Consider the following 20,769-nt stretch of genomic DNA (forward strand, 5'->3'; position numbering starts at 1 on the left):
AAGTCTAGTATAGTCAATGGGAATGTAGTCTTTCCCTCCAGGTCACCCTTTAGCAAATGTCTCTATTTCTGTTAGAACCTCTGCCCACTCAGGCCCCCAATCCTTGGCTCCTCGCCTGGAATCACCAGTACAAAATAACTGGTTCTGGGGAAGAGTGGAAGTCATTTTCAAGACTAGTTTCCAGTTTGCAAAACACAAATGTATTAAGTGTTTACATTTATTCAATTGATAGAGATATTTCTAAGACCTGCGGCAGGACTGAGTGGTCCAAATGGCTTTGTAGATTATGAAAAGGTGAAATGGTGTTCTTGACCCACTTATTCTTCATATGTAGGTTTGTCTATTATGAAAACTTTCATTTTAATTTAAGTTGTTTAGTCGTTATAAAATAGTTAACGTTGAAGAATACATTTGTTGATATAAGCCCAGTAAATGTTTTAATTTTAGAAATGAAATGATTTGTGGATTTTATAAACCGCTGATTAGCAGGAGCTTGGAATTATATATCCTGGTCGTTTAACATATCTTATTATGTATTCGTGAGATTATGTAATTTTAAAAAGTCATTTTATGTGTTATTAAAATATTAGTAGGTTTGAGTTTTAAACCAAAATACACTGTCAGTGATTTTTTTTTTTAAACTTCAATTATAATAAATAATTGGCTGGTTGATATACAGCTTTGTATATAACAGTAACTGTTGGTATGTTTTCTAAACATGAAAATAACTTTTAATAAGCAAATATTTTCCCATTGGTATAGGTACATTTCAACGAAGCAAGATTCAAGACGTCCACATGAAAAGTTTCCAAGACAAGACAACACATGTAATACTCTTAAATATTAAAAATGAATACATTTATGCCTTTAGTAAATGCTTTGTTAACATGTATTGTCAATATTATGGTGGTTTTTAAAACGGCTACAACTAACGCTGGTTTCATGGGTTTTTAACGAATAAATAACAAAACCTTTTTCAGTGAATGAAAAACAATGAGAAAATGTCGAAATTGTTTCTCCTTTTTAATTTGGGCCCCCCAACCCACCGAACCCTCTATTTTCCTAGCTTTATTATCCCCTCCAAACCCACCTCAACCCTTTTTAATCCCTTACTGCACCCCCATATATACATTTAACAATAAATTCGACATTTTCTCGTTATTTATTGTTATTAAAGTTATTCTTTATTTATTTTTCGTTATAATCACTGTATGCCCAAACACTGCTACCTGTAATGTGAAAGTAGAATATCCCCTTTCAGCTAAAAAGCCAGACACCTTTCAGCTAAATTACATACCCATAGTGCACTGTTGTGTAGTTCGAAAATCTGGAGGTGAAATTCCAGTGATGGCTAGGTCACGCTGTGCTTGTGTGGCTTTTTAGCTGAAAGGGCCCTCTTCTACTCTTATTAAATATATGCATCCCACACACAGCGTTCCGATTAGCAATGTATGTTTCTAGCCGCAAATGCATCTGCAGCTGGAGATAAATTGGCAAATTATAGCTGTCGTAGCACCTAATTCACAAAATAGTAGGAACAGTTTTGGGACACGTTTCAATGACATAAAATGTGCCAATTAATGAATATGCAAGAAAGGGGTGTATCCACAGGCGCAGGATTGATGTGTTGGATGGGGTCTTTGTGGCTGGGCCATTCAAATGAGGGGCACATGCACAATAACTTAAAGGCACTTTCTCCGGTTGCAATTTCCCCTGGTTGCAACCAGATTTGGGATCTGGGCAAATCCACAGATAAAATTGACATTAAAAAATATCCCCCGGATGGGGTTTCATTCCTCTAGTTTGGCACCTTTTTCAGGTAAAAATATTAAGAAATATGTTTCACTTTTCACCTTCTCATGTTTAGATCAACTTCCAGTGACTCCAGCCTGATGATGATTTGCTTATTTTTTTTAAAAAATCAGTAACATTTGCGTGTGCAAAGTGTAGCAGGTGTGAATTACTCATGGTATTTAATTACTTTGTGAATCAACCCAAGTGCGCAATAAGGGGGTGGTCAAGTTAAATGCCTGTGGAGGTTCTGTTGCAAAATAAGTTACAGCAGAGCACATGTGAGGGTTGCGGCTGCTGCTATCACAGTGGTTACTTCTCTAAGTTTCTGTATGTTGTGGTGACGATGAGGAGTGTGAATCACAAGTGATCAATACCCGTAGTTAGTGTCTGTATTATTATCACACGTATTTAGTACAGACCGGAAAGGTACAGGACTTGGATGTTTCATACTACCACAGTTTAAAAAAGAAGCTGCAAAAAGATCACAGGTTTTCTGGGCCGTTGCCAGAGGGAGTGAAGTCACGAATGAGCAGCACAGGAACTATTGGCAAAGTAGCAAATCAGAGTCCACCTAACTATATGTCATGATCATGCATAGGAGCAGTGAAAAACTGAAGTTAGTGGTGGGAAAACGGACAGAGGGTCTCCTCATGGCTGGACTAGTGGGTGGCCATTACAGACAGTTGTCTGAGGTCCAGAGACAGGAGAGGTCCTATACAACAGCAACTAGTTTTGTGCAGCCTTGCAGCTCTGGCTAATTTAGTGTTCTGACTGTTTACATTTTGATAGCAGGCTGCCAGGCCAGCTCCAGCACACAGATTCTGCTCAGTTACCATGTACTCTACTCTTGTGAGCCCACCATGAGGCCTGGAACTGGACAGTATATCAATATACAGAAAAACTGTTCCTGCCCTCAAGTTCAATAAAAACAGTTTATTTCGATTTACATCAGTGACAACCCCCAATATAACATTTAGCAAGACACATATCACATATACATTAGTACATACAAAGCTTAATTCGTTGGTATCATTATTTGGTATCCCACACATATGTAAACATAATACCCAACAACTGCTAACTCACACGAGAGCACGGTATAAAGCGCAGCACAGTGCAATTTCAGAACGAACAATCAAACGGTGGACAATCAGTTGATTTCAATATTTGTATACATGCATAAAGTGCAAAACATGGCAATGTCTAAATACACAACAGAACAACGAATGGTCAGGTAATTCCTAAATTCAAATTTAATTTACGAATTAGACATTTTATGATCAACATGTTACATTGATTCTGTTCATATTACAATATCTTATTTTGTCTGATTTTAATAATTTTGTATTTTCTGAAAGAATCACAAATTATTTGTAAGGTCTATATTTTTGACTAAAAACAAATAAAATGTAAAAAAAAAATAATAATAATAATTCCTAAATTCATTTGCACAACGTTTTTACAACTTTTCGGTGCAACCTAAATCCGATCGCCTTCTTCGCAACATTATGGGCCTGATTCACTGAAGTGTTTTATAATGGAGCAATCCCATAGGAAAACGTTCTGTGAATCAGGCCCTATGTGTAAAGGCTTCATAGATGGGCTTATTTGGTCCATTTGTTATAAAACAACAGGTTATACATTCTTAGAGTCTTGCTCTGAAGTAGTCTGTTAACCCTGACAGATCTTATGGATTTCCGAATTGATATTGGGAAAAAGTAACGTCACCCTATAAATCATTCCATGTACAGCAGGGTTCAAAACTTTGTTTGAAAACATTGACAACATTCATGTTTACCAATTCATCAGTTCCATAGTGGTAGTAACAGTGTGTCAAATTGTTTTCTTAAAGGATAGTTCCGGGACTTTTTTTTTATTGTCCCTACGGTTCGGCCATGTGTTTTTAAGCATAAATCGGTAGATCGTAGAAAACTTTCCTATGGACCTTACCCGACTTTTCGTCCATTAACGCACTCGAAATCAGCCGCCATTTTCTGATAATCCTATCATTTCCCCCCATCGACCTGGCTCACCTGCTTTTGCGGCACTAAATCAAATCCCCCGCCCCTGAAACAGACTTTATCAAAACATTCATATTCCCCACCTCTATCCGTGACGTGACTGTGCTGCGTAGGCAAACGCGCCCAGGCGTCTTCTACGCGACTCCACACAGAACCCGGAAACCAACACAGATCAGCTCACAACACAGCGCGCCACAATTCGGAATATGAAAATGTACTTTTAAATCAAACCGCAAGATTGTAAATTTGGTGAAGTACATTTATTGCACATCAAATGTTTAGAGAATATTCAGCGATTTGCATTTTTCTTTGCTCTCGATCCAAAATAGTTCGTCTTGAGGCAAGCGATGTTCGTGTGCAGTACACAGGGTGTTGGTTTACGATAAAATAAGCTCTTCGGTCGCACTGATAATCGCATGGCTGTTCCAACAACGAGGCACTAGGCCACCACAACGGTCTGTATGTTGCATCTAGCCGTTAGTACCGCGTAAGGGCATACTTGTACTTGGCGATCGTCCCATAAAATGGTCAGGGTGGTAACGTTGTTCACGCGGAGAAGCAACTGGCGGTTGTAAAAGCCATCCGCCGGTGTCTGGTACTCGTGACACATACAATAATGAAGGATGTACCTGTTTTAAAAACATAAAAAATGAAATTAGTCTCACCATCAGATCTTTATTAAAATTATTCATTTTATATATTAGGTCGGGAAATTATTTCATAGCTAGGACAGTGCAACTGGGTATTATACGTCAAGGGGGGGCTGTAGGATACTGAGACAGTCCCCCAGTGCAGGGGTTGACAGGGAGGCAGTGCAGGTGGAGAGTGGAAGGGCCCAGGACCGAGGTCGCAGACAGTGGACCAGTTGTAGCAGGGGAGAGGGAGAGAGAAAGCAGAAGCAAAGAGGAAGGTTTTGAGGTGCTTCCGTAAAAGGAGATGGTTCTCCTCAAGATAGTGCGCGGTACAAAACAATATGCCACATAGAACGAACAAGTACAACTTAACCCGTCTTTAAAGCTACTGTATAGTAATTAAATTGCGGTATAAACTCATCTAAAGAGTTACTTACATTATATTTGCATTTTCCATTGTGTCTGTGCGTAGGGCAGCCCCGAAATACCACTCCTTCTATGCCGACGTTATTTCTTCTAATGAACGAACATTAAATGGCTTTCGTTTCTGAAATTATATTCATTATCGTTTCTTACGTTATTGGCCCACACCCCCAAAAAGAAGTCTTTCGGGATGGTCCCGGCCTGTCAAGGTCAAATAACAATAGAACCTTATGCTGAGTCGTGGGCCATTCCGGCACCCGAGCAAAAAATCAAAGCAGCTGACCTTCACTTTGAACGAGCACACATTCCTAGTTAGCTACATTCAGTGTAAGGCCATCTCACAGGACTCACAGAGCAATCACTTTTATTTACACAATACATAGCTACACATATTCAATGGGCCTGCGACATGAGGAGACTCGAGAGAACAGACAATCAAATTACAATCATTTAAACCGTGATGTGTATTTCTCAATGAGCTCTGCTTTAGGTGGACATGGAACAGAGGCAATGTTGGGTGGCAATGCAGTTGTCCCCTGCACAGGTTCGTTCACAACTCCATGTATGTGCCTATCTAGGACATCAACAATAAGTCTCTCAATAAACTCATATTGCATATCCTCAAACACTGGTTTGATCACCCATTGTTTACTTCTTTTAGTGAAGGCCTTATTGTAGCGAAGCGTCCCTAAAGTTCCGGTCGTCCTACTTTGTTGACGGCCAACATTATGGTTATGTGCCAAGACCGCTAGAAGAGTCCGATTTATCATGCCCTCCATGCCAAAATGCAATCGTTTTGGCCTGTACTTTAGGCACATATTGTGGAACACCTCCAAATCTCCTGTGTGGCAGAATTCCGTGAGTCCCCTCAAATCTCTTGTTATAGTTTTATCAAATACAATCTTTTCAATGGCTTTGTGAGTGGGTGATGAAGGAATCAACCACTTCTTCTTCCGTGCCTCCGCTGTGGACAAATGGCCATGTTCACAATTGTGGAAATGTTGGTTTGTGGTCCAGCGGTGAACGTTGCTACAGTGTAGCATTACTGACCGCCATTTTTCCAGTAGAATTTCCAACGACCCTCCACATGTTTTTGAGCTCCACCAAAGATGGTTGCTGATTGACTTGGACCACTGTGAAATACCTTGCATATCTTTTTTTTTACCTGCAGCCGACATTTTTTTATTGATTGTTTTTGCAAGATGCCAAACGTCAAATTGGTGATTTATATTTTTGTACTCTTCTCTCATTGTCTTGGCAATTGAAACGTGTCTGTCCGTGGCTATCAGGTCGATCACCATTCCCCGCGATTGTAGTTCTTGCAATGATGCTACAAAGCCAACTTTCTCCATGGCCACTGAGGATGTACTTTGTGACACCTGCACGACCACCGAACTCACAATTTTCTTACTTTCCATGTCCTGAAAGTGGTAGGTGCAGTACTTGGCTGAAAATCCTGGGCTGTCGCACTGTCCATCACCGGCTAGCCTGAACCGTTTGCCCGCCAATGTACTATCAATAGACATTTTTTCCATTCTCCAAGCTTCGCTAATGGCTGGAAATAGATAATCGGTTTGGTATTTGTAGAACTGAGTTTTCGCAATGAAATGGATTCCCACAAACTGAAAGAAAGACTCTAACTTTTTAAAACTTGAACCACTAAAAAGTGCAGCCGCTGCACAAAGTAGATTGCCTGCTGGCAGTTGCCCCAGCATGGGTTGTGCAGACCATGAGAAAGGATGATATTTTGTACAGGTGGCATGTATTTTAAGGTTAGTGCCTCGAATTGCACGAGTCACATTAATCAATGGCTCCCCACATACTTCCCCACCAACCGAATGCCCACATTTCATCCGAATAATAATATCAATCAAACAACTATCGAATACAATGAATTTGGCCTCTTTCCTTATACTGTCACTCTGCATCCCAGCTGGTTCGGCCTGTAACGTTGAGGACATGTCACTCACATGAAAGGTAGAATCTCTGATATCGTCTTCCGCTATGTTCAGTGATATTGATGGTGTTTCATTGTCGTCCACTTCATTCTCTTCCATTGCAACATCTGTTCCTTCTCCGGCGATGGGTGAATAAAACAATTTCTTCAACTTTCTCGCGGTCTTAGTTTTTGCGGGTGTGGATTCTGTGAATTGATCTCCGACTGCATCCGAACTACCAGGAGGACATTCACTATCAATGGCTGGTGGTGGTATAGCTCCGTTGTCAATCACTTCATATTCTTCCCATTGGCACGATGCATCTCCAGTCTCAAGTCCCTGCCAAAAGGTTTGACAAGCAACATCTCTCGTTCGCTTCACTGTCTGTGTAGATCTAGTTCGTACACCCACTCGCAACTAGAGAACAGATTGGAAAAGGGATGTTCAGTTTAAACACAACTTACAGTATTGAACTATTAACAGTGAAAATCAACATAATATAGTGACCAGGACACTAACCTTCTTTTGCTTTCTTTTCTTTGAAACTTTCTTGCCTCGAACTTCAACATCAGGACGCTGTTGCTCCGACTCGTGTGTGCATGTCTCCACTTCCTCTTGCGCTGCAACGACTATATTTTCATGATAAGCACATCCATCACGCACTGACGCTCCATCGACTCCCTGAAACATAGAACTTTCATTAGTATGTATAATAATATTGAAAACACAAAATGTACTTGGGGACCAATACCCACGTACATCTCAATAGCAAAACACGAATGAACGCTTTGTGTAGAACATTCAAACGACAATTATTCACGCATTGTTGATCTAGTTAGATGGAACTGTCAAGATCCATACCTCGGGCTCCTCATAGACTTCCATTGATGATATTATTGAAGATGATGCTTCAGTAACTCCCTGAAACACAGTAATTGCATTAGTATGGTTTTCTATTTTGTTAAAAAGAACATAAACTTTGTGCAGGCGTCAACGGCTCATCTAAATAGACCTGCACAAATGATCAGTTGTCTAAAATAAATAATGGAAATCTAAATATGATTCGATTTGCTCGAACGTTGGAAGTGTCACCACCCAGAGATCTGCATCAACTACTAGGGGTGATGTTCTTGTAGAAGAAGCTCCGTCATCTCCCTGAAACATAGTACTTGCGTTAATAAAGAAGGAAGTATAGCGGATGTAATCACGTCATATGATTTCGCTTGATCGAACTGTCAGTATCCATACCTCGAAATGCATAAGAACATCAAGGGACGATGTAACTGCGGTGCACACTTCTGCAAGCTGTTGCGCCGACCCGTAACTGCATGCTCCTCCTTCTTCTTGGACTAATGCTCCATCGACTCCCTGAAACATAGGACTTTCATTAGTAATGAACACAATATTGAAAAAAGAAGACACATAGGAGGGCGACGACAGAAGGACATATCAATGGCTAAAAACGAAAGAAACATTGTGTGTAACAATCACGCTACAAGAATGCAAGATCTGATGATCTCCATCGATGGAACTGTCCGGAAACGTACCTCGAGCATCTGAGTGACATCAACGGTTGTCGTCAATGCGTTGGACTCCTCAGCATCTCCCTGAAAGACAGTACTTGCATTATTTTGGATAACAATAATTATAACTGAAAACAAAGACTAGAGGACGAGTACAAGGGTGTACCATTAGGTAAAATAATCACACGATAAATTAAAACTATTGATTTACATGCCTAAAACAAGTCAGTGGCAGAATAGCTAAGTAAGATTACCCGATAGGCGCTTGAAGTGGCTGATGACTGCAATAACGACACGGATGGAGAATCTTCCGCCTTCACATTGAGTGGATACATAAATGGGGAAATTATTGTTAGCTAATGCTACACACTACCGCAAGGCCGAGAGATAAATACGTAAACTTGACTCACCAGTGGAGGGATGTGGACGAATAGAGTGGGAATAGCGGTTGAGAGCAATTTTCGCTTCGCTCGCGGTGTGTTCTTCTTTATTAGCAATGATGTGGAGTACATGTCTGAGCTAAAGTGCCTGCTGCAGATGCGGTATCGATCACCCCTCTTGTCCGCAAAGACTTCTAGGACTCTACTTTCAAGCTCAGACGGTGGATATCCGCAATATCGGACCCATTCTCTTATCTGATCTATTGTCTTAGGGAAAACATGCATTATAGTACCTTCAGATTTATTATGGGTCTTCGAAGGGCAACCGCCAATGGAACAGGCAGGCATTGTGGAAAGTTCTGAAAAGTAAAGATCAACAATTCTCTATGAATACCAATGTGTTAAAAAATTAAATGACACATAAAAGGTTCAATGCAAGGTTCGTTTTGGTTCTTGGAACTATACACGTTATTCACATGCGGATAAGTATTTGAATAACTTTAAAAAAATAGAAAAATAATTTGACTAAACTCAGAACATGTGACTAGTTCTTTGCATGTACTGTCTTGAACGAAAAGAAATTGGACGCAAAATGATTATGGTACATGGCCTTACCTTGACGAACAAACAGTTAGATGCAGGGATCAGAGTAGTTTCTTGTCGTAGAACAGGGAGCAGTTCACAGGTTGCAAACTGACGAGTTTCCTCAAAGTGGTCACGGAAGTTCACAGAGACGAAGAGCAGATAACCAGCACCTTCACGGGTTGACTAGCAAAGCGCAAAGAAGTTCTCATTAGAAATATGAAGTGGGTTATAAAGAATTCGAAACAGGGGTGTGTTTGTGAATGAATGACGTGTATATGTCGTGGCATTATGCGGTTTGCAGGGGGGCGTCCAGCGTGAGGGGGGATGCTTGGCAGGAGACACGGGGTCTGGAGGTAGACATGGGAACAACAACCCATGCTCTATAGACCACTTTGAAGTGTACATGGTCTTTGGCACCTCTTGGCCTTTATCGCTCCCTGACAGCTCCACTTGCCAGCACAAGTACCCCGGTGCGAACTGCCTTTGATAGGGCGGGGGGTGGATTGGGGCGGTGGTCGTGCAGACAAGACACAGGAAGACTCGTGAATGGAGACACACTTATGTGGATTGCAGGGGGGCGTCCAGCGTGAGGGGGGATGCTTGGCAGGAGACACGGGGTCTGGAGGTAGACATGGGAACAACAACCCATGCTCTATAGACCACTTTGAAGTGTACATGGTCTTTGGCACCTCTTGGCCTTTATCGCTCCCTGACAGCTCCACTTGCCAGCGCAAGTACCCCGGTGCGAACTGCCTTTGATAGGGCGGGGGGGGTGGATTGGGGCGGTGGTCGTGCAGACAAGACTCGTTTGCCGCAGGGCCTCACCAAGGAGAGGCCATCTAACTGCATGTAAGAGGCAGGCTGCAGGATCTAGTACATGGAAGGCAGGGGGGTGAGTTTATAAATACCTCACCCTCCCAGGAGAATATATGGGTGCAGTTCACCCTGGAGACCCTGGATGCCTAGGCAGTTAGTCAGCAGCAGGCTGGCCTGTGGTGGCAAGGCGGCACGGGCCAGAGGGGGTCATCTCTGTACCCGGTGCCCAAAAGGATGATTTATTATGATCAACCATATTGATTATTTACCTATAACCATGTTTTGTATCAATAAAATCCAACGTCCTTTTATTGCCAACGCTTGAACAAAGTGGTGTGGTAAGTATTTTTGGGGGAGGAGGCAAGGCCGGGAGGCTTGATGCCAACCCGCAAAATAACATATGTATGTCTGCTGCATATGGGTTCAACGGTTATGTGGATTGAAGGTGGGCGGCCAGCGTGAGGGAGGATGCTGGCCGGAGACATGTGGTGTGACAAGACAAGGCACAGGAAGACTATTCAATGGAGACACACTAGATTCATTTAAAAAATCAAAACAACCATTGTTAAAATATATGTTGGGTTTTATTTTAGATCTTAATTTCAATTGAACATAAATAATAAACATTACACATTGTAAAGTTCCGGTTGCAGCACATCCAGGGAAAATCCGCGGTATTGTCCACTGTCGCTGGGGAAATGTTGTCTAATGGCAAGTACCGCACAGGCAGGTATTACTCTCCGAACGCGGTGTCCGAGCCTCCCGTGAAGCCACCAAGTGAAGCAACGATAGGCCACCAGCCTGTACCACCTGTGAAAATGAAAGATGCAAACTGTATTAAAATGACAAAACTTTCTTATCACTGTCGATTCAGGTAAAAAATGTCATTCTGCTTTGAAAAAAATTCTATCTAGAAAATGCACAATATGGAACCAATTTACATGCATTCGAATGATATGTAGATGTAATTTTATATGTGGGAGACGACCATGAAATAGTAGTGGCATCACTGACATCACAACCAGAGTATACTTACTCGTTACTCGGATTACACGGACGAACAGTGCCGCGAAGTTCGTGCATAAGCACCATCATCATCCTCAACACGGTCCGTGAGAGGCAGGCTTCCCTGAACTCTGGCAGCTCGGTGATGCATTGCGGACTTGGCTCGCCTTCCGAAATGTAGGCCAAGCACCCGGAATTTTCACGGCAGCAGCAGTTCTCCTCCTCAGTTGGCATTAGCTCGCACCGATTGCACGTGCACCAGGTGGAGACGCCGTCCATGCGACATGGTCCAGGCTCTTCATCCGTTGACTGGTCCTCCCAACTGCCGTCCGAATCCCCATCGTTTTCGCGTGCTTGCCTTTCCAGTAGTTCTTCCTCGGTGTACTCGGGCTCATACATATATGGCATTATTGTAGCCATTGTGTGGTAAAGAAAGTAAAATAATTTACAGAGATGGTACAGGTGTTCACAAGGCCTAGAAGCGGCGAAGGTAGCTGACCAGAGCACAGAAACGAGTCACAGAATACTCAAAGTAACACAGAGAGAGTAATGGAATCGAAAATCTGCTGCTGTGTGTTGTGAAACGGTGTGTTTATACTTATTGAGGAAAGAGGCGTCCTGCCATTTCCATGGCGACACTTCATTAGCTGAGGCGCAGCGATTGTTGACACGAAACGTGCTTTGGCGTTGGGAAATGGGCGGTACGCATCTGCTGATGTCAGGCTCAGGGGAGGGGGATTTGATTTAGTGCCGCAAACGCAGGTGAGCCAGGTCGATGGGGGGAAATGATAGGATTATCACAAAATGGCGGCTGATTTCGAGTGCGTTAATGGACGAAAAGTCGGGTAAGGTCCATAGGAAAGTTTTCTACGATCTACCGATTTATGCTTAAAAACACATGGCCGAACCGTAGGGACAATAAAAAAAAAGTCCCGGAACTATCCTTTAAAGTGCACAGTCTACAGTTGGAAATGCCATGCAAACGTGTTGGATTTCCATTTTCTACTAGTAAAGCCAACGAGATTTTCAGGATTTAACAGGATTTTTTTAAAAAAGAAACAAGAAATGCAAACATGCAATACACATGTAGACTTGTCTGGAGAATTTTGAATTTGTTGCTAAACACTTTTTTTGTAAAATAAAGATGAAAGACGTGCAATTTTTAAGCATATGAATTCATTCACTTGTGTGTGGTTTAAAAAAAAAAGTATGCAAAAACATTTGAATTTAATCTTGAAGAATTGAGTAGGTGGTCCAATTTTAAGCACGCTTACGCTGGTTTCATTGTCAGACAGATCAGCGTTAAGATACACAAGACTAACTGACACAAAATCACATTTCTTTGGTTAGATATGTAAAATCAACTTGTACATTTCAAAAATATCTCACATTAACTGGCATTAACATGAAACTGCTTCAGGGAACACAGTAAAATATTATCGTGACAATGTAAACAGTGCACATGACAAACTGAAATGTTTTTAGCATTTAACGTTGATGTTATAGTTAACCTTACCCATCTCTCAATAATTTATTTGATGGATGAGCCTACAAGGACCAGAGGGTGGGACAAACATGCCCTTGATTCAAACCGTCATTCTGAAAGTTACCCAGCAAGTTCTACAGTAAGTGCTCTACATACTGAAATATCTTACCAGCAATCCATATTCAATGGTAGCTGAATTGCGAACTACATATCCCGTTTCGCAAAACCACAACTACCTAGACAACTTTCAACACACTAACTATGAAAGCCCTCACTGCCACTTTAACATCCATCAAGGCCACATCTCATGCGGATGACACGCTCCCTGCCTCTGTAATCAAGGCCTTTCCAACTGAAGCACTCCTTTACTTTACAATCATCAACAGATCCCTACCTTCTGTACAAATCCTCATCCTTTTTAAGAAACCAACACTGGACCCTGATGATCTTAGCAACTACTGCCACATCATCCATTTTCCCCACCTAGGTAAGATCCTTGAGAAAGCAGTCGGCGCACAATTCCTCCGACACATCAAAGCCAATAAGCTCCTTCAGAACTACCAATCTGGCTTCAGATCCAGATGCAGCACAGAAACGACTACCATCAAGGTGATCAACGTTACCCTTAAAATCCTTGATGATGGCCATCATTGCATCCTAGTTCTCCTTGACATCTCCACAGCATTTGACACAGTAGACCACGAGGCACTCACTGACAATCTACATTGCTGCATGGGGATCAGTGAGATCGTCCTCAGCTGGTTCAAATCCTACCTTGCTAATCGCCAACAGTTTGTACAAATGGATTCTTCTAGATCACCAACTCTACTCATCACCTGTGGAGTCCGGCAGTGATCTATCCTGTCCCCTTGATTGTCATGCTTTACATGGAACCTCTCAGAACCCTCCCCGTTCCACACAACATTCACATCCACCAATATGTAGATGACACACAGATCTACTTCAATATATCCTCCATCGAAGACAACCACAGACTCAAGTCCTGCCTCCCACTGATCCAGTCCTTGATGTCCAGTGCTTACCTAAAGCTCAATTCCTCAAAGACTGAATTCCTACTGCTGACCAACAACACTGAACACTCTGACAGCCAGACCTGTCTCTCTGCTAGGAACCTGGAGGGCTTCACACCCCAGCTGGCCACCTCTGCCAATTCCCTTGGATTCAATATCGACAGACACATCACTTTCAAACCGCACATAGCAAGGAAGAAACAACGGCTTGGTACCAACTTTCACTCCTGTGGAAAATTAAGCCCCTCATCTCAGAAAACATTCAGATCCTCTGTCCAAGTCTTGGTCCTCTCCCACCTGGACGGTAGAAATGCCCTTTTGGAAGGCCTTCCCGCAACTTCTCTGGCACCCCTGAGATGTGCGCTGCATACTGCAGCAAGACTCATTAAAAGACTCTGCAAATTTGACCATATCACCCCAACCATTATCAAACTGTGCTGGTTCCCGCTGCAAGCCTCTATCATCTTCAAATCCTGTTGCATCATCTACAAGGCGCCCACCCTGAAGTAAGGTCCCCAAGGTACTTTACTGAAAAACTCAGCATCTCAGCAGGCCTGCAATCCACTATAGGTAAGGAAATGTGCAGACTTGAACTCCGCCGGCGCAGGAAGGAAAGAAACAGAAGACAAGACGTCTTGTCTAGGCTCCAAGATTCTGGGACCTCCTCCCTGTCAACATCAGACTTGTCCCATAACTTCCACAGTTCAGGAAAGAGCTCAAGACCTTTCTCTACAAGGAATGGCTCCTCCCTAACACCTAGGTGCACACACCCTGCACTCCTCACCCTACTAGAGACTCTGTGATCTTCTCCCCTGATTGCTTGTAGATCCCTTACTGCTAAATGCCCACCTTTGCCCTCCCCTGTTAGCCCCGGCTCCCTTTTCTCTGCTGCTTCCCCCACTGTGTTATTCCTTCTATGATTGTAAAGTGCTCCGAAGCTAAATCTGTCCTCAATTAACAACCTAATAATAATAATACTGTTTGCACACTCAACATAGGATTTTCACAGTAATCACCACAATCCGAGAACATGATTATTTGTGTATGAGAAAGTATGTATCTTTAGAGCTACAAATGAATGTCCAATCTGCTATAGGATATTGGTCATAAGTGTCTCAATAAAATGCTCAATAGTGACTCTGAATAATAAACATCAGTGGCTTAGTGTCATCGGGTGCTTACTATTATTATTGTCTTAGCATAATGAAAAGCACAGTATTATCAGTAGCACAGAACCATCAATAGATCAATATCATCAATAGCTCACCATTGTTTGTCGATCAGTATTTTCACTGATTGATAATTATCAGTATCATCAGTATGTGGTACAATCAGTGATTTGGTGTCATCTGTAGCTCAGTTTCATCAGGCAAACATTATTACCAGTATTGCAATATTATGAATGGCCCAATGTTATCAGTGACCCTGTATTATCAGTAAATCAGTATCATCAATGATTCTGCAGAATCTTTGGGTATGCATTGTAGGTTGTTCGGTATTGCCTTGGTCTTATTCGTGTGGCACTATCATTGGCTCAATATTACCAATGAATTATTCTCATCAGTGCCTGAGTATCATCAGTGGATAATTACTATGTGGTAAGTTTAATCAATGAGTCAGTTCACTAAGTGTTTAGAGAGAGCCAACACCATGGCATTGTCAGCCAACACGACTGGATAATCCCTATGAATAAACCACTAGTAACATGAAATAGAAGCACCATCATTCCCATTATTTCTGAATTACTGGCATGGAATGTAATGCTGCAGTGTGTGATATTTTAAGCCAGGTAACAGCCCAACTCCCAGTTTCTAAATCAAGAATAAATATGGGATCAAATGACTATTGCCCTGCAATATTACAGGGTAGAGTAGGAGTTTCTAAGCACTGTGCTGCATCCTGCATTTCTTCTAGTGCAACACTGTTTCCATCTTAAAGGTGAAACTGGCACCCAACTTATTTCTTATGCCTTTTAAGGTAGAATGGGCAGAAGGCTGGCCATACTTTTCAGGGCAGTTTTAAACAATACATAAGTATCCAAAGAAAACAATAGCACAGTGGTACCAAAATAGAATGAGCGACCACAGTGGGTTCTTAAGATATATAAATATTTTACTAAAACTTCTGCAAGTGGTCAAAAACACTGAACAATCCCATCCTTGTAAAGCAAATACACACATCGAGGCAAACACAGAAACATATGCTGGGGAATGGTTATAAATGAGTGGAAGGGAGAGCTGCGGTATTTTGTGAGCCCCAGAGACACAGCACCACTTGGTGTATTCTTATATTGGGACCATGAGCAGCAAGACAAAAACCGGACCTCGCGCGCAATAGGGCACAATTTCTCCACCTTAGTGGTATTGCATTGGCAGTATTTTATTGGTGGTATTTTAGTGGTGGTAGAGGCTCAGACTAGACTTACCAGATCACATGGAAACTGCAATATGAAGAATCAACTCCTTATGATTTGTAAGTGACTCCAATCAAGCAATCCCACTAAGTCAGTGCCTTGTCTGGGATGCCCAAGGGAAGCCCTTATTTATGTATTTTTATGGCAAGTTATAATCTGGATGATGAACCCTTGTATAACACCCCTCTCTTAGAATCCCCCTTGACCCCACTGAGCCAAGAAGTAGGCTTGTTTTGCAAATTTAAAAGGTTTATTTGAAAAATTAAGCAATATATATATATATCTCACTTCTATAAATAAATTGATAATGGATAGTACACTTGTGAATATGAGCAGTAATCAGCAAGAGGTAATCCTACAGTAGCACAGTTCTTGGTTACTTATGAATAGGAAGAGAAGAATAAGGTGGGAAAGAATGCTTTATATGGTTCAAGGAAAACGCAATGATGAATGAAATGCAGTACAGAAAATAACTTGATATGGCTTCAACAAAAGACAATGTAATCACTTTTCCTTGACAATTCACTCCCCCCCTTTATGCAATATAAGGAGATGGAAAGAAGAGCACACAGTTCTCAGGAATGCAATCAAATACAATACGAAATTCAGTTCCCCCCAGCAACCTTAGAGGAAAACAGGTAGAAGTTTGAAACACAGGCCCAAAAATGCTTTGAATGTGATGACAATGAAGTGAGAAATGTGCTAAAAATGCTTTTAATTCCCTCTAGAGGTTCAGGGTGGGTGATATCTAGTTTATATTAGTTCAGGCTCACTTTAGCAATGCTCTATGAGTAACTAGCAGGTTAAAACAAATTTTAGCAAAGGAAAGCAAGGAGCTGCTGATTTTTACACGTGGCTGAAATTGTGCAAAATGTCAAATTGCGGCAAATTTAATCGCGTGCGTCGAGCGTAATTACGGAGGCCCTATAAGGAATAGCAAGTCGGTTCTAGGTTCGTTGGAAAGCCTATAATCTTAGCTTTAAGATAAATTTCACTCCTAGCACAAACGGTTCCGGAGATACAGGCGATTCTGTGAAGGTAGTTTTTCGGATTTGAAATTTAAAAGTTCAAAATGACAGGTGACAGTTTTCAGCTTTAAAAAGGACAGAATGACACACACGATTCCTATGAGGTAGTTCTAGATAGGTTAAAATAGTTTTAATTAGATTATTTTACACTAAGAGATTGGTTTTGGCACAGTGCTAGCTGGGTACTCACACTAGATTTTGGACAGGAATGGGCCTCGTCACGGATCTGGTCAACAGGTTGAACGGGACTTCTGGCAGTTCTGCTCACAGCGTCTGGTCTCTGGTTCTCTCTGGTTCCGGATACAGCACTGCTTTCTGGATACTGCTACAGGTTCTTGCAAAAGTTTTTGGCAAAGAATCCAAACAGCTCGCCCGGCTGTTGAATAGTTTGGTTGGTTTTGAGGCCTGCTGAAGAGGATTCAGCTTGTGGATTCAGGCCTCTCTGCTACAAATTCTGGAGTTAATTTCTGGTCTCTGGAGATTGATGGATTTGAAGTCTGGATCTCTGGATGTGAAGTCTGAAGTCTCCCGGCAAAGCGTCCCGCAAGAAAGTGGAAAGTGAAACCCTCTACCTGGGTTTCAATGTTCCTTTTATTTGTTTTGAAAATGGGTGTGTGCCTGGGCCTAGCTAAGCCTGCCCTTCTCACTTGTCATTGGCCCAGTTCTCCCCTCTCCCTTGATTGGGGAGATGGGTTGTGTGTCATCTTTATGTCTTACAGAAGACACTCCCCTTGTCAATGTGCACACAAATCTATTTCTGATCCAAATACATATTTCCTAGATACACAATTTGTTGAAATTACATGTAGATATTACAGATTCCTTATGGTCCATGCTTGTCCGCCTCTGATCTTCCTGGGGGCTTGCATTCAAAAATGACAACATTTTGCGCTTTTTGACTGGTTTTGCAATATTGGATTTTCATCAAAAATTACACAACTGTACACCCTCCTTCTACACACATTCCAGCTATTTACTAGGTTTCTAGCATACACCTGGTGTCTGTAATATCAATAAATAGCGGGGTTTGGTCCTAGAACACCATAGAAATTGGAGTTTGGACTCAAATCGTGAGGGCATTTTTCATACTAAGAATCTCAAAATTGTACATTCCTGTCATTTGGTTACAATAAGTTATCAATGTTTCTATAAATTATATATTTGCTGCAATAGGAATCCACACTCAAGTCTGGCCCGCCCCTTGAAACTGGGTGGGTCAGGGATCACATGTCTCTGCTCACAGGCAGCTCTCTGTTTACAGCCAACATTCAAAATTAACATACCCCAGTCAACTGAAAGGGGCTATTGTCTCTCTCCTCCAGGCTGAAGGGGAAACCCCCTCCCTCTCACTCAGAAGGGCCATGTGATATCCTGCCTCCTGTTGTGAGTCTCTGGGGTGTTAAGGGTTCTCAGCCTCCTGGCCTCTGGGAACAGCAGGTGGCTAAGATTTTTAATTAACCAACAGGCCTTGAAGTCCCTGCCCCTCTTGCAACTCCTAAATACAGTTTCCCTGTCAGAGTTTAGACCGCTAGCGCTGGTTTGTGGACAAAGCTGGTACTGCACCCATTTTTGGGATCTGTCTTGAATTACTGCATTTCAATAGAGTGGTCTTTTGCTTGATAGTATAGGACCCTTGCTTAACATTGTTTTGATGGCATCCTTACAGTAGATTGGTGATGTGGAACCCCCCACAAGAAGGTTGTATCTTTGGAATGGTCTTGTGCCCATGATTTTAGCAACTTTTTGACATAAAAAAAACGGATTTTGACCAGAACCACCTTTCTTTGCACTGGTGGGTGGCAAATTAGGTGACCATTTTGGTGTGCACAAACTGCGCAGTTCTCCTGGATTCTGGCGTGAATGTGGGCGGCGACAGCTCATCCCCACATCCACCCAGTCTATTGATTTAGTTTGTTCAGGGATAGAATAATGGGCGGCGACAGCTCATCCCCACATCTACCCAGTCTATTGATTCAACATGGGTCAAAACCCTTGACAAGCCCCTCCGCCCGACTGCGCTTTGATTTCTAGTCGAGGGGGAGTCGGGTGCAAAGGATGTTTTGATCCACGCGCTGGTATGTCCGCATCATCTTCTTCCAATTCCGTAGGTGGCACAGTTCAGCATCTTTTCCTCCATCCGGTTGGATCGATCGGTTCTCCTCGCCTGTCCTGATGGGAATATTGGGCGGTACCCCGGGCCCCTCGGATCTCCGCTCCCGGTCCCCGGTCGTCCTCCTTGGTCAGTCTCCATTGTTTCCTCTCTCCTAGGATGATAAAGCAAAAGCGGCAATACCTATTCATAGACATTTTTCCACCACTATTGATCTAGTGGGGCGGCATGTACATTTTATAACTCGGAGACATAGCATTCTTATTTTGAAAAACAAGATATAATATGAAACTTTTGTTTTCAAATCATAATATTTTAGAGACTATATGTGGGATATTTTAGGATGGGAACTGAATTAATCTGGAGCGGTCCCCTCTGGTATTGCAGAGGACTCCTCCAGTTGCTGCAGTGTGTGCCTGGGATGGCAACACTTTAGCTGATTTATATGTACCCACTTGTCTTCCCCTTCCGCCAGACTACCTTTGGGGATGCGGATCTTATAGGCTACAGGGGAGATTTTGTCTATAATTTCAAACGGTCCCTTCCATGTAGGCAACATTTTTCGCTGTTTGGCCTGGTTTCTTTAGAAATTGTATAGATAGACCCGGTCTCCCACAGTATATTCCTTCCTGGTGGTCTTCAGGTCGTAGTGGGTTTTCATGCTATCAGCTGATCTTTCTAGATTCCGCTGAGCATAGGCAAAAGCATGCTGAAGGTGTTTCCTTAAATTCTCCACATACTCATGAGTTGTGGAGGCATTTATCAGTGTCTGCTCTTGGGTCCTGTAGAGCAAATGCTGGGGAAGCACCATCTTGCGTCCGGTCATCAACTCAAATGGTGAAATTTTAGTTGCAGATGAAGGGGTAGATCTGATGGCCATTAGGACCAGAGGTAGTCGGATATCCCAACTTGGCCCAGAATCTGCCACAAGTTTTTTTAATATGCTCACAATGGTTCGGTTGTATCTCTCCACTGCTCCAGAAGAAGCTGGCCTGTAAGCAATATGTAGCTTCCTTTTGACCCCCAGTATCTCCCACATCTTTGTCATTACTTCACTGGTGAAGTGCCTACCCCTGTCTGACTCAATCCTTTGAGGTAGACCAAAACGGGAAAAGATGTGGTTAATCATCAGGGCAGCTGCTGTTTCTGCCTTGCAGTTTGGGGCCGGGAGACATTCCACCCACTTGGTAAACAAGCATGTAACGGTCAACATGTACTTGTTTCCTCTAGACGAGCGAATTACAGGGCCTACAAAGTCGATTTGCAAATCTGACCATGGCAGTGTCATCCCCCTCTTTTGGAGAGGTGCACGGTGCGTGAGGGATGATGGCTGAAATTGTGCACACACAAGACACCCCTTCAAGTATTGGTCGAGGTCCTGCCCCATGTGTGGCCAGTATGCAACCTCTCTTAAGATTTCCAGTGTTGTGTGAAACCCCCTATGACCGGCGGTGGCCGAATCATGGGCGTGACTTAACATCAGGCTTCGAAATGAGGTAGGGACCACTCACTGATCATGGCCAGCTTGGGATTTCCTTACCAACAAACCGTCTTGGATTCGGAACCTTTTTGGACATTTCAAAAA

At 42.5% G+C, this 20,769-nt stretch overlaps 1 protein-coding gene across 7 annotated transcripts in view; it reads left to right on the plus strand.

Annotated features, from left to right (window-relative positions):
• The window catches only part of LOC138472418 (uncharacterized), a 1,989,442-nt gene that overhangs the window by 1,507,312 nt on the left and 461,361 nt on the right, over positions 1–20,769 (plus strand). For all 7 annotated transcript variants that reach the window (XM_069610563.1, XM_069610565.1, XM_069610562.1 and 4 more), the window contains one exon: positions 763–827. In XM_069610563.1, the coding sequence (XP_069466664.1) occupies positions 763–827 (65 nt within the window). The remainder of the gene's footprint in view (positions 1–762; positions 828–20,769) is intronic.

Source organism: Ambystoma mexicanum, chromosome 8 (genome assembly GCF_040938575.1).
Source record: "Ambystoma mexicanum isolate Mex_15411 chromosome 8, UKY_AmexF1_1, whole genome shotgun sequence".
NCBI classification, from domain to species: Eukaryota; Metazoa; Chordata; class Amphibia; order Caudata; family Ambystomatidae; genus Ambystoma; species Ambystoma mexicanum.